The sequence below is a fragment of the Branchiostoma floridae genome, chromosome 17 (assembly GCF_000003815.2).
Source record: "Branchiostoma floridae strain S238N-H82 chromosome 17, Bfl_VNyyK, whole genome shotgun sequence".
Classification (NCBI taxonomy): domain Eukaryota; kingdom Metazoa; phylum Chordata; class Leptocardii; order Amphioxiformes; family Branchiostomatidae; genus Branchiostoma; species Branchiostoma floridae.
Genome location: NC_049995.1, coordinates 7807659 through 7821828, shown reverse-complemented (window position 1 = coordinate 7821828; position 14170 = coordinate 7807659). Strand labels below are relative to the sequence as shown.

Genomic DNA, 14170 nt, shown 5'->3' with positions numbered 1-14170 from the left:
GACTGTCCGACAACCTGAAGTGCAAAAACAAACACTTTCAGAAAGGATATCACAGTCAACTTGGAATCACCGCTGCAAATTGTTGACTACTGCCCGAGTAATGAAGTCTTTGAGCCTGGTCCAACCACTTTCCGGGCTGTTGACTGCTCCACAGATTGCAGAAATGCTGGCCTAGCACAGAAAACCATGGCAAAATTGTACGGTAAAACAGACAAGCAACACTGCTAAAACGAGAGCAGCCCAATCAGGCAACTCTACCCGAAACATGGCGCTTCGGCACACACAGAAAAACACTGACCACCACTTTGACGACTGCCCAAAGTTTCCAAAAAATGGCTTAACTCACCCACAGCGGTGTCAGTAATAAGTTTAACCACTACTGTCGTCAGGGGAGGAATGTCAGGTGCTCCTCCAGGCCCTCGGTGATTAGTTCAGTGTTGTTCTGCTCCATTAGGCTCCTTGCGCGAGAAAACAAGGATTACGGCAGTCCTGGTGGTGATACAGCCTTGTCTGAATACCTAACTCATGCGAAAAAACAAACAAACAAGGAAATCACAATGCATCCGAAGCCAAGTTAACCACGCTAAGTTGAATCAATCTCACCTGCGCACCCGAACACGTGCGCTCCACATACAGATGCAAATTCCACTCATAAATGACACGAGTATCAGAAGGAACATTTGAAAACTCGAATATGCTCTAAAACACAAGCTGCACGCCTTAGGAAAGGTGAGCAAACAAATTCACAGAATAATAAAACGAAATTCAGACAGCAAAATGTCTCTGCACTGAGAACACTGTCCCGCCAAAGCGCGGGAAACAGACCGCCAAACGAAAATTCCAGAACACGCCATAAGGCGGCAAGGCAATACTGCGTACCTTCTAGGTTAGTGACACTAACGCCAAAGGAAACTACTCAGTCCTTTGCTGCCGGCAAGATACGTTCCCAGAAGTAAAAGATGTCACCGGCTTGCACATGGCTGGTACCGCGCTACAGGAGCTCTGCTTGGCAACGTCCTGTTCGTGCGGCTCATGATTCACTTGTGAATAGAGGGGGAGTTATATCACATGTCATAAACTCACGCGAGTGGAGATCTCGCGAGAGTTCATTCCATTGTGATATCATAGCACGTCACCGGAACGTACTGCGCCTGCGCGAAAAGTATAGACATGCTAAACTCCCGGTTTACTAAAGGGCCGCATTTAAGAAAGTACGTGCGTATATAAGCGTAAAACTCCGTGTACGTTTTACACGAAACCATGTCTCTAACATATACTGTGCAACAAGCGGGATTTTAATGCAACGTTGACCAAACCAAGCCCCAAACTACCAGGGTTTGCGCAGGCGCAGTACGTTCCGGTGACGTGCTTGATATCATTGGGAATCTGGAATCATCGTCCGGGGCGCCCTCTTCTGCGTCTTTGTGGTAGTGGACGATCATTGGCGACGGAAGATGCTCTGGCAAGACCCCGCAATATCGACGGCACGTCTCGAGGACAGTCCGCTCCATTGCATAGTCCAGGCACCGTCCGTCTTCAGAGTAGAAACAGTTCTGGCAGGATACAACGGTTACGGGCACAGATTGTCGTAAGTGTTACCAGGAGGTAGGCCTCGGTCGTCGGCATGGCAGGACAGGCGATTGGGAAACAGAGGCTCAGCGGCTGGAATGGAAAAAAAACGGCTAGTAACTGCCCCGAACCCATGAACGGTACATGTAAAATTATTCAAACAACACGGCCATAAAAATCACAGCAGGACAAGACGGGGACAAAGGCAGGAATCTGGAGTCGGCTATCATCAAAGGGCGCGGGCCACACAGATGGCACATGATAATGAATGAATGAACTTTATTGCACGACATTTGTACATGGTACAATTGTAAGGCAACGGTGATAAGTCAATCAATACAATGACTCGTCTAAGATCTATAACTACATACATGTATAGTACAGGAATGTGAACATAAATGCCGCATTGACATAGTGTAATTATAATATACAAGTTAAACAAGTCGGTCTGTTACTGTACAATAGATTCTCGCTTTTTTATAAGGACCCCCAGAGAACGAATGGAATTTTATATGCACACAATCACATTGGTACTAGTGAGGAGATTACAGTTTCTCCTTGGTTCTATTAAAGATTTAGCCAGCCAAAACAACAGGACAGGAAAGTTTAGAAGCAGCCGTTACGGCACATACAGCACAAAATAATATGAGAATTTAACTAACTATGGAACGGGCAATTTGTAAACAAGCCGGGGATGACACGCGGGGTTCCAGCTGAAAGAGAAGTGATCTATCATACAACAATCTTTACAAAGAGATCACACTACTAATCATTAAATACACAAAACACTAGGAAGGGATAACAGACATTGCTGACAGACATATACGGAACTAAGAACGGTAACTGCTATGTATATACAATCTATGTACTAGAGAGCTACACTACTCACTTCTTGGTCCGGTAGCGGCTAGCGGCAGCGGCTGAGATTCAAATCTAGTTTCAAACCTAACTGCTGTCACCAGCTGGTCTACTATTGGTCTAGTCAAGTCATGTGACTTCCTAATATAGTCTTGTTACCTAAGGACTCCTCCAGATGGTTCCAAGCAAGTTAGTGTCATCCATCATGCCTGTTTCACGGAAACACGTGGTATTGTGCATTATTTTTGTGAATAAATGCATCATGTACTTACCAGTTTCAAAGTTGTACACAGCAGCAAACGCTGTGGCGCGGTGTAGGCTGTTATCTGCAACGACTGCCCCAGTAGGCGCACCGTTGACATGCCAACGTACTGGTCTGCTCGGCACTTTGCACAGCTTGCATAACCGCTTTACGAGTAAAGTTGCCTCGTGATATTGTCCGGATATGGACCATTCCCACACAGCAACGCTGGTATTCAATATCATGAGTGACTTTTTGTCATGATATTGTCCGGATATGGACCTATCCCAAACTACACCGCTGGGGTGGAGTGTTTTGACTGAACTTTTTCAAGATATTGTCCCGATATGGACCTATCCCAAACTACACCGCTGGGGTGGAGTGTTTTGACTGAACTTTGTTCAAGATATTGTCCGGATATGGACCTATCCCAAACTGCACCGCTGGGGTGGAGTGTTTTGACTGAACTTTGTTCAAGATATTGTCCAGATATGGACCTATCCCAAACTGCACCGCTGGGGTGGAGTGTTTTGACTGAACTTTGTTCAAGATATTGTCCGGATATGGACCTATCCCAAACTGCACCGCTGGGGTGGAGTGTTTTGACTGAACTTTGTTCAAGATATTGTCCGGATATGGACCTTTCCCAAACTGCACCGCTGGGGTGGAGTGTTTTGACTGAACTTTGTTCAAGATATTGTCCGGATATGGACCTATCCCAAACTGCACCGCTGGGGTGGAGTGTTTTGACTGAACTTTATTCATGATATTGTCCGGATATGGACCTATCCCAAACTGCACCGCTGGGGTGGAGTGTTTTGACTGAACTTTGTTCAAGATATTGTCCGGATATGCAAAGAAACAATAATACTTGACTCATAATTGTTACCATCGCAAAGATTACTTTCTGTGTCATTTGATTGTAAATGTCGATGTCAGTATATTTGCACATGTATATGGAAGCTTAAGCTTCAATTACCAGAAAATTAAAGTGTAAACATACATTGACATCGGGCATACTCGTTGTAGAATAATATACAGAAGCAAAAACGTTAATGACGTGTATTTGACAAGATAGGAAACCTTTTTAAGGATACCCAACAAAACAATCTCAGATTCATGTATGACAAGAAAAGTAATTTGTTAACCATTAAGTTGTCCGAAAACTGATCTCTGGAATGTTTCTGTTTTGGACATCTGTCGTAAATGGAACGGAATATGAATTCGGAAGGAGCGAAAATTTCGGCAAAAAAATGCAGTCTTATTTGTTCAGATGCGCAATAAAACAATCACCGATTCACAATTCACGTATAGAATACCTTTATCGGTAACGGTCAGAATATGCTAACTTCGAATCTGTCCTAAAACTAATCCATGGAATATCTGTCGCGGATATGTCTCGTAAATGGAAAGAAAAGAAAATAGTATGAATTCGAAAACATGAAACGTCCCTGACACGTATTCGGAAGAACGGGAAATTCTATCCGTCCGGGCATGTGCTGAAACATTTCATGACTCATGATATTCTGAGACATAATGAATTGAAAATGTCATATGACAATGGCCCAGAAATAATGCACATCATGCTTCGTGCAAACTCCTAATTTGTCCGGGCATTCCTTATCGAAATATATGGACCTTGGATATGTAAAGAATGTAGAACATATCACGTATTCGGAGGCAAGAAACGTCAATGGCGCGTATCTTGAAAAGCAGGAAAGTCTTATTTGTCCGGATACATAACAAGACAATTCCTGACTCATGATATTTCCAGATATGGGAAATATTGAACATCGTGCCCGGACACAGTCCGAATATTTAGCATGTCCAAAAATATGTCAACTCCGACTTTGTCCGGAAATCACACCCTTTCGCACAGTGACAGTTCTCTGGTAAAACCTATCTGTCCCTCTTTATTGTCATTATTGCTCTGAGTACTTTCAATCGTATACCGGAAACCGTCCTTATGCTATACTCCGGCTTTTGCGCGGGGTTTGGAACCTGCTTTGGTCTGGTAACAGGTCGTGCTTTGTCGGCGATGGTGCCAGTCCGACATCTGTACCTGAAATGCTGTGGTGAGGTCTTTGGAGGCGTGCTACTCTCTCTGTGTTTCGGTCTCGCTGCTGGATGGCACCTGACACCCGCTGACAATATTTCTTACGTTGCTGTCTTTACTGCTATGGCACTATTGCTTATAGAATGCTACCAGTACTACCAATACTACTTGAGCATTCCTGTCACACTGATCGACGAGTCCATGCGAGAGAAAGAAAATGGGGCGCAGTCGTTCCCAACGAACCTGACGTTGATGGACTTCGCTGGTGACGAGGAGTACTACAGTATGCACCACATCTTCCTCGCCCACGAGGCAGTGTACTTACTCGTGTTCAGTCTGGTTGAAGCTGTCCGAAATCAGAACAGAACGCTGGAACGCCTACTGTTTTGGCTTCATTCTGTGAAGACTCACGCCAGTAGTGAGGACTGCGCAGTGTTTCTGGTGGGAACACACCGAGACAGCGTGACTTCACTCCAAAGGCAAGATGTCGCCACGTTTCTCTCTAAGAACCTGTACAGATCAACCTGCTTTTCTTCCCTGCTTGTTCTAAATGCCGACCACACGCCCTTGTTTCCCGTCGAGAACTCGAAGCCCGTTGATGAGGACATGATCTGTCTACGCGACGCCATATGGACCATGACTCAGCAAGCCAACTACGTACGCAGGCAACTTCCCATCAGATGGCTGAAGTTCTTAGAAGTCATGAAGCGTACAGAAAAACCCATCATTTCCTTGGATAACCTACGACAAGAGTGTTCTCAAATTGGCCTGGAAAACGAAGAAGAATTCTACGATGTACTGACGACTTTCGACCAGGCTGGTGACATCATCTACCAAGGAAATGATGAAACCTTGAAGAACTACGTTGTGTTGGACCCACAGCTTCTTGTGGATGCCATGGCCAAGATAACCTGTCCACAACCGACTCACATTGGGATGCCCAAGTATGTCGAACATCTGACTCTGCTCGAAAAGAAGGGAATCGTTCGCTCCGACTTCATCCATAGCGCGGTTGCCCAACTCAACATCGACGAGCCCTCCGTACTGCTGAAGCTGCTTGTTGCTTACGACATGCTGTGTCCGTTAGGAGAGGAGGCCGACTGTGACCCTGGTCACACAACATATCTTGTACCTAGCCGGCTACCAGAATACAACCCCAAGCTGCATCGCAGCCTTTCGGAACGGCACGGCGACGATGATCAAATCTTTTACATCGACTTTGAGACCTTCAACCCCGACGTCGTGTACACCAGAGTCGTCGCAAGGTGCCTCGCCTTGTGTAAGGTGAAGGAGAAAACGCACACGCGCACCCATGTCTTCCGAAACGTGGGGTGCTTCAACGTGGCCAACCGTTTCTGGTTCACCATTGAGCCGATGAGACCAGCGCCTGACCAAAACGTTCTGAAGATAACTGTGACGTCAGCAACAGGAAGCAATCCTTTTGACCTGCTTGGGATGCTACACGACATCCTTGAGGCCATTCGGCGCAGGGATTTCCCGAACATGTCCTACACCAGTGGAGTCTGCTGTCCCTTCGAGGCACCACATTCGGACTACACAGAACCAGAGAGAATCCACGTGCTGAAGTTAGCAGGAAGTGGGGAGATGTTCCCGAATGAGAGCCACCCTCTGATGTTCCTGTGTTGCGGACGAGAGCACCAGGTCGCGCGGGCAATGAGTACTGCAGGTACGTCCTGTACAATTTTTTCTTGTTATCTCCATGAAAAGCTCTCTTTATGTAAATAAAGACATTCTTTGCGTAATCAATGTGTTTCGTTTAGTATACTGCTGTACTTTTCACCTAGTAAGCCACAGGTTCCGTCCTCGGGCTCCCACATCCAGCAGCTCGCTTTATGTAAATAAGTACCTTATTTGCGTAATTGATGTGCTAAACTAAGTATATTGCTGTACTTTTCCCGTAGAGGACCGCAGGCCCCATCCTCAGACCCAGCTGCAGTACTCTCACATGCAGCAGCTCGCCATATGTAAATAAGGACCTTATTTGCGTAATTTATGTGTATCGTTCAGTATATTGCTGTACTTTTCACTCAGTGAGCCGCAGGTCCCGCCCTCAGTCCTAGCTGCAGTTCTCCCACATTCAGCAGCTCACTTAGTGTAAATAGGGACCTCATTTGCGTAACTAATGTGTTTCATTCAGTACTAAGTATGCTGCTGTACGTTTCCCCTAGTGAGCCGCAGGTCCCGCCCTCAGACCCAGCTGCAGTACTCCCACATCCAGCAGCTCGCCCTCCTGCTGGACCCCCCGCGAGTCCTCGGGAACGACTGGAAGGGTCTCGCCGATCATCTGGGCTACGGAGTGACGGAGATCCTCAACTTCCAACGGACGGAAAGTCCAACAATGGCGCTTCTCATCGACTATGGAACCAAGGTGAGTCTTCACTGTCAAATTACATTTACCTCCGTGAAAAGGTTATGCATGTTTTTGGTATAGTGTGTAGGAGGGGGAATAACAGCATAACCCTAGAAGGCCTGAATGGATGGATGGAATTTGATAGTTGGTATGTGTAATTGGTATGTGTAATTGGTAGGTCCCGATAACACCGTGAAATTATCAAATTTCTAGCGACTTGTTACGTAACTGAAGTAGAAATTCCTGTGTTGATATCTGGAGTTCTTGACATGCTATGCTCGTGATTTTTGAGTGGTAAAGACTGAGACTAAGTGGTGTAGGTTTGGGTCCCTGGCGGGTCCCTGGCGGGTCCCTGGTGGATTTTTCTAACCTCAGGAGCCAGGTTAGTTTTACAATTTGAAAGAGAATGACTCAAAAAGGGCTGGGAAGTCGTTATGATTTCTATGTAGATAACTTGTGATGTTTGAAATAATTAGATGTAGTTATGCAAATCCGAATCTAATTTGCATAATCAATGAGGAAATTTCATAAAACTCTCCATTCATAGGCCTTTCTGAACGTGCAACATATTGAATCGAGAAAGAGACCATCGGTATATAAAAACCTATTCTTATACTTACTAGTAGATATATCAGTAGGTCTGTTGACTAGCTATAGACATTTCTGTGAATTCTTCGACTTTGTTTATTTGGGTGTGTTTACGATTAAGGTTCGCTCCGAACTAGACATGGGACATTTTTGGTCTCTTCTTTTGTCGGATGTGATAATGACCTTCCTAAAATTTTCCTTGTATCAATACTAGGTGGATAAGTTTGAAGCCGCGAGAAAGATCACGGAAGGTCTGGAGCTTCTCGGTCGTCTGGATGCTGTCGCCGTGATGACCGCAAACGTCAACAGGGGCGTTAGCCATGATGAAGACAAATAAAAAGAATTATAAATCCTTTGTAACATTCAATCTATGAAAAAAAAACTTAGACTGCATGCTAGGGGTGGGTACCAGTACAGAAAAGTCCCCGACCCGATCGGAAATGAGTTGTTACGTGGTTTACTATGACTTTTTTGTGTGCGGCCGTAATCATAAGGTATTGAACATTACTCGACCCAAAAGGGTTGCTGGCTGGATCACGGCCTAATTTTTGGGGTTACAATATTTAAGGAATCCTAGCGCGGCTTGTTCTTGTGCCGTTTTAACCAGATTATTTCGTTTTAACGCTTATTATAGACTGTATTTTCAGATCAAAGACCGATAACTTTTGCCTTGGAAGCCCCCCATACTTCACATTAAAATATTTTGAGAACTTTGCCAGTTGTTGACTGACTGACTGACTGACTTACACACTGTTTGCAGTAGGTGTTCATTTCTTCCAGATACCGACAAGTTTACCACTGCTTCTCTTCTTATTCTTGATCTTATACAATATTTCCCGATTCTCAAAGGAATACTAGTAACCCTGATAGATTTTAGATGGTTTAGATGGTTGACGTTGGTACATGCTTTGTCAGAACTACCCATGTATGTCTCAATAAGTCTCATGTGTCAGAATCTAGCGCCGTTTTATTTGAAATTATAAAGCATTCAGATAACAACGGTTCATTTGTAATGTCTGCTTTTCTGTGCTAAAATGGAAAGAGAAATAATATTGTATATGAATTTGACACACATAACACACATGACACACGCGCGCGCGCACACACATACATACACGTGTACACACAAACGCGCGCACACACAAGATCACACATACACACAAATGAAACGCGCGCGCACACACATACGAACAGACTCATTTGTTCTCTCTCTCACCCTTTCTCTCTATCTGTCTTTCTCTTCCTCTCTGTCTCCTTCATAACATCGAAATGGGATTTTGTACATGTATATACTACCAGACTACAATGATTCGTATTCTGAATTTCTGGCGCAACATGTTCGTATCACCTGTAACGAACGTGCATGAAACAAAGAAGCGACAGACACAATGTTTTTCAGACGGGTCATTCGCTTTATTGAGCGAAATGCAGACAGCGTCACTGTTTGTATCGATCCGGCAAGAACCGGACCAATTCAACCAATCAGATCGACGCTACCAAACTGGTTGTGATTGGTCGAAGAGATTTTGAAATTCGACCAATGGCGACCCGGCTTCAGTGGACCAATCAGAAGGTGAGTCCGGTCCTCTGCTCGATCCAGTCCCTGTAGGCGGACACCTTGGCGAAGACTGTTGGGTAGGAAGTGCTGCAGGAGCTGGAGCCCCAGGACACTAGACCAACAATGTCGTACGCACCGTTCCTCTCACAGACGAACGGGCCGCCAGAGTCTCCCTAGTGAATGAAAAGAATAAAGTCTTCAATGAAAAGGTTCAATGTAATAAACAGAAAAGACAACAGGTGAATCCGTTGGATCAAGAAGGCAGTCTGGAAAAAAAATCAACCACAGTGTTGAACCGGGACGAGGGGGATACAAACTTAACCACGTTGGGGGTTGTATTCTCGCAGTAAAAGCGCCACCTACATGTAGCGGCGAGAAGCAGTGCTCCAGTTAGAAGGCATCGAAACGTTAGCAGGTGAGATTTTACTGACTGTGGGAAAGAAAACCCCAATATCCTATGTTTAAAAGAGTAGGAAAGACCAATCAGATAGACGCTATCAGACTGATTGTGATTGGTCGAAGTGGTTTTGGGATTCGACCAATGGGGACCCTGACTCAAACTTCCTGCAGTGAAAAGCCGGTCCAATTTGTGATGGGGAAAATTTCAGCGAAAAAAATGGTCGTCGAACGGGTTATTTTGAAATTAGGCGAGTTCCATCCGACCTAAAAATTCGGGCGACGTTAGCTTGAATTGTGACGCAGGCTGAAGCCTTACCATGCATCCACCGGAGCCGTTGAGTCCGGCACATAGCATGCTGGTGGAGTCGTAGTTCCTGCCCCAGGAGCTGCCGCACTGGGAGTCGGTCCTCAGGGGGAGGTTGGCCTGCTGGAGGACCATTGCGCCATCAGCTGAAGAATGGGGGAGGGGGGTGTTAGCGACAGGGATTTTGGTACGTGGTACTAAGTCTGGTTGTGAGTTCAGATGGTGATCCATACCAGATACACTCCATCCCAGAAGTGTTTGTGTAGCTAGCGAGTTTATTCCACGGGGCCCCAAGGCAGACAGCCCGCCGACTTGAGCCTGAATGAGGCTCCTCGGAGCGCCCATGAGGTCGACCGTCTGACCTCCTTGGGACCCCGCGGAATAAACTCGCTAGCTACCAGATCCAGTCTAGCTCCCAGGGTAGGTGCTACAAGCTGAACAACAACAACAACAACAACAACTTACCGGTTCCACTGGTGCGGCCCCAGCCGGTGATCTAGCAGGTCCCGCCGACGTCGTGGTGAGTCTCGCCCTGCTCCGGCAGGCACGCCACGCTCACGTGATCACCAAGGACAGCGGGCCTGGACAGCTTCACCAACATGATGTCATTCTCGATGGTCTGTTGGATTTAAATTGGAGAATAACAGTTACTGTTTTACAAGTCTACGAAAACTTCGCCTTCCGCACTATGGTCAAAGAGGCCGCAGCACTGGACGCCCGGTGCTGAAGTTCAGCACTGGTTTTCCAGTGCTGATTGGCTCTCAAGTTCCAGTGCTGAAGCTCCCTCAGCACTGGTATTCCAGTGCTGAACCTTGTCTCAGCATTCATTTTCCAGTGCGGAAATCCTCTCAGCACTCGGTTACCAATGCTGAATTCGAAGCTTAGGCTGACGCCACATGTCCCAACCGGGGCCCGGCAAGGCTATTTTTCATTGAGGCTTTTTGATCATATGACGGTATATTTGCCTGCAGATCTCGTCAGAAAGTTGACTTATTAACTTTCTCAGCTGTACTTTGTCTAGTCCTTTTTGTTCAAAGGATGTATATTGAATGACCAGCGTCTGACCTGTAAGAAAAGAAACCTCCCCTTACCCTGGAGCTGTAGCGCTCGTGCATAATCTCCTGCTCGATGGGGATGACCTGGATGTCCTCACTGCCGGAGCTGCGATCGTGCTCACCCAGGATGACGCTGTGTGTCGAGTAGCTGTCGGGTCAAAGTTCAGAGGTTATCAACAATCAACATGTGATAATGTTTACCTACGTGGAAGGTAAACATCGTTTTTTATCTTATTTCTCTTCCCCTTCCTCTGTAAACAACTAGGGTCAGTCTAAAACTGTGAGGTCGCGTGGCGCAGCTGCAGCGTGTTTGGGTCAGGATCTCGAGTTCGAACCCTGCCGTGGCACCGATCTTATGCCCTTGGGAAAGGCACTTTACACGGCTTTTACACCTACCTTCGACTAGGGCCGTCGCTCGGATAGGACGTTAAATTGAGGTACCGTGTTCGGGGAGAGCCACACCCCACGCACATTAAAGAACCCGCCTCACTTGTCGAAAAGAGTAGGGGAACTTCCCGGTGTGAGTGGATCAAACCTTACAATCTGGTCTCCGGGTTGACATCTTGAAAAGGTGATAGTCACCTAGTTATGTCAATCCTTCCATAAACGTGGTAAATCTCAATGACCTGGACCAGGCGGCTGTCACCATGGCAACTGTGAACGTAGCAGACGCCCTGTAGAGTATTCTATTACATTATGTAGCAAGTCGCAGGACAGACCTGGACGTGCTGGTCACTCACCATCTATATTTCTTGGCAAAACATACGAGCCCCTCAAGAGGTGATACACGTGATTCGGCTTGTATCCTTAAACACCATATAAACAGACATGAAGCAACTAAGGCAAGACAACTTAGACTGAAAGAATGAGAATGAAACTGACTCGGATTGGTAGCAATGAGCGGCAGACAGAACCCACTGATCACTGATCAGAACTCCGCCACAGTAGTGCCAGGTGCTGGAGGTTTGCAGCGACACCTGACAACAAAAGCACAGAGTGTAGTTAAGACATCCCGGTAACATAGACGTACACAATACACAGGTTATTCAAGAAAGCAATTGTTTGCATAATGTTAACGTTCAGACGATTCAGATATCATCCACTTTTGATGTGATGGAAAGTATCACTCAAAAGTAGAGTTATCGGCTCTAGAACTTTTCGTCTTTATTGAGCTATACTATAGCGAAGAATAACAGTTACTAATATAGGCTGCATACTTTAGATAAGTAACTTATCAGTGGTTCACAGTCTTATTCGTTGTGGGTCGTCGTGCGAACCAGCCATTGATAAGGATCTTAGACAGCCTTTTCGGTAAAAAGACATATAGATTTCGCGCGACCCATTCACGACTATCCCGAGACTTCCATCAGTTTGGGATCGCACGATGGATGTGACCGGGCCTTACCTGCCACGGCCAGCTGTGTGCAGCCGCGTTCTCCCCGTTGACCACGCGAGTCATGCCCATGGTACGTGGTTGGATGGCCTGCTGACCGCATCCTGTAGCAAGAAACGGAGTACCGAAAGTGAACTAAATGAAACTAGAAAGGCAACATTTCTGAAATAAAAATGCATAATGTTCTCCCTCTAGCCTTGTGTCAAGGTACTCGCACACAATACTATAGCATTAGACTCGCCCAAAAAGTAGTGTTTGCAAGTGAAAGAAGAATTGGAGCTATGAATGAGGGTATCTGAGAAGCCTGACGTAATAGCCAGCCCAGGTACGCCTGGTGCGCAGCCCAATTCCTGACACCCCGCATGCGGGAAAAACATGTTTACCTCCAAGTCGACATTTACATCCTACAAGTCTCCGATTGCAACTTCGGGAAGGGACAAGAACACAAACATCCAGACACCACAAAAACAAAACCTTCGTGACTAGCATATGGAAAATGTTCTGTCACTTCCTGCTAGCCTACCGAGAAACCATTTCGACCTTCAAGTCGACCTTTGCATCCTACCAGTCTCCAGTTACACCTTCGGGAAGAGACAACAACACAAACGTTCAAACACACTGAAAAATATGGCGGCGCCCAAGGACGCCAACAAAAACGATACAGGTTCTGCTATCGCAAACCTGTAAAAAAAACTTTCTACACGAAGGTAATGATATGAAGTTTGCATGACTTACCATTGGCCACAGCCAGCAATGCCGCAAGAGCTACGAAAACCTTCATGCTTGTTGTGTTCCAAGGACGTGTAAGACAACGCTCGATGGAAGAAAGTACCGAAGCCTCGACCGGGCCGCACTTATAAAGGATTCGCGGGGGCAATTCTTACGTAACGTTTGCTAGCGCCTCTGATAAGAAATTTTGATGAATTACTTCAAGATTTTTACGACGTCCTGTTTTAGTTCCTTTTCGAGGATCTAGGATGGCCTCTTGAGTTTAATTGTTTTAATTCTGAAGATGTTTCCTCGAAATAATCCTGGGCGTGTTGACTAAATGTATAGTGATTCTTTTCTCATGAACAGGAGGCTAACGTTGAAAGTAACGTTAACTGATCTATCCCCAACATAAAGTTGTCACTAACCTGTCTTGGGGTGAATTTCCAAACCAGGGCCCGGCCGGATTATTTGCGGGAAAGCAAGTTAAAGTATGTCAAGAAATGTGCACACATTATGAAAATGACTAATAATTTTTGCGTATTCTTTTGCCTATTGCTCTAAATGTGACCTTGATACCAAGGTTATCTTTCCAAACCGGAGCCCGGTCGGGCTGATCTAGGAAAGAAACTCGAAGCGAATATACACAAGAAATGTACACAAATTATCCTCATGACTAATCTTTTAATGTTTTCTCGTCCTTGCAAACGTACTGCCCGGTCGAGCATGGGTTTGGAAATATTGCCCTGCTCGTTGACCTTTATCCGCGAGGTAGCCTATATCCGCTGTTTTTAGGTATTTAGGGAATTCCCGTATTTCCCTTTTTTCCAATGTCTTCATTTGGGCCACAGCAAATAAATTTTATGGATGACATCCTCTGCAGACTGCAAAAATAGTGCGATAGGGCGAAAAAAATGGATTAAAAAAAAAGATGGCTACATTTTCAAAAATCATCAGAGCCAACAAGGCATTCATTCCTGTATTCAAGACATGTACTGGTGTGGTAAAAGTGACACTAGTGTGTTAGACTGGTATCACCAACAAAGTTGGTAACCACACTCATAGCTTCC

General features: G+C 45.7%; 2 protein-coding genes across 2 annotated transcripts; one reads left to right on the top strand and one right to left on the bottom strand.

Annotated features, from left to right (window-relative positions):
* Positions 1-4555: 4555 nt before the first annotated feature.
* LOC118404087 (leucine-rich repeat serine/threonine-protein kinase 2-like) lies at positions 4556-8352 on the top strand. The gene is made up of 3 exons (XM_035803047.1): positions 4556-6411; positions 6914-7113; positions 7898-8352. The coding sequence occupies exons 1-3, from the start codon at positions 4635-4637 to the stop codon at positions 8018-8020; spliced, it is 2100 nt and encodes a 699-aa protein (XP_035658940.1). The 5' UTR covers positions 4556-4634; the 3' UTR covers positions 8021-8352.
* An 885-nt stretch (positions 8353-9237) lies between these two features.
* LOC118403996 (chymotrypsin A-like) lies at positions 9238-13255 on the bottom strand. The gene is made up of 7 exons (XM_035802895.1): positions 13128-13255; positions 12405-12496; positions 11882-11976; positions 11036-11147; positions 10410-10563; positions 9957-10090; positions 9238-9414 (listed from the first exon to the last, which is right to left on the bottom strand). The coding sequence occupies exons 1-5, from the start codon at positions 13171-13173 to the stop codon at positions 10441-10443; spliced, it is 468 nt and encodes a 155-aa protein (XP_035658788.1). The 5' UTR covers positions 13174-13255; the 3' UTR covers positions 9238-9414; positions 9957-10090; positions 10410-10440.
* Between the last annotated feature and the right edge of the window lie 915 nt (positions 13256-14170).

Bases quoted from the DNA above. Each gene is read 5' to 3' on its own strand.
- LOC118403996 (XM_035802895.1), bottom strand. From the start codon at position 13,173: ATGAAGGTTTTCGTAGCTCTTGCGGCATTGCTGGCTGTGGCCAATG. The intron at 12,497-13,127 runs GTAAGTCATGCA...TTCTTGCTACAG, and splicing joins ATTGCTGGCTGTGGCCAATG to GATGCGGTCAGCAGGCCATC. The intron at 10,564-11,035 runs GTAAGGGGAGGT...TAAATCCAACAG, and splicing joins ACGAGCGCTACAGCTCCAGG to ACCATCGAGAATGACATCAT.
- LOC118404087 (XM_035803047.1), top strand. From the start codon at position 4,635: ATGCTATACTCCGGCTTTTGCGCGGGGTTTGGAACCTGCTTTGGTCTG. The intron at 6,412-6,913 runs GTACGTCCTGTA...CGTTTCCCCTAG, and splicing joins GCGGGCAATGAGTACTGCAG to TGAGCCGCAGGTCCCGCCCT. The intron at 7,114-7,897 runs GTGAGTCTTCAC...TATCAATACTAG, and splicing joins TCATCGACTATGGAACCAAG to GTGGATAAGTTTGAAGCCGC.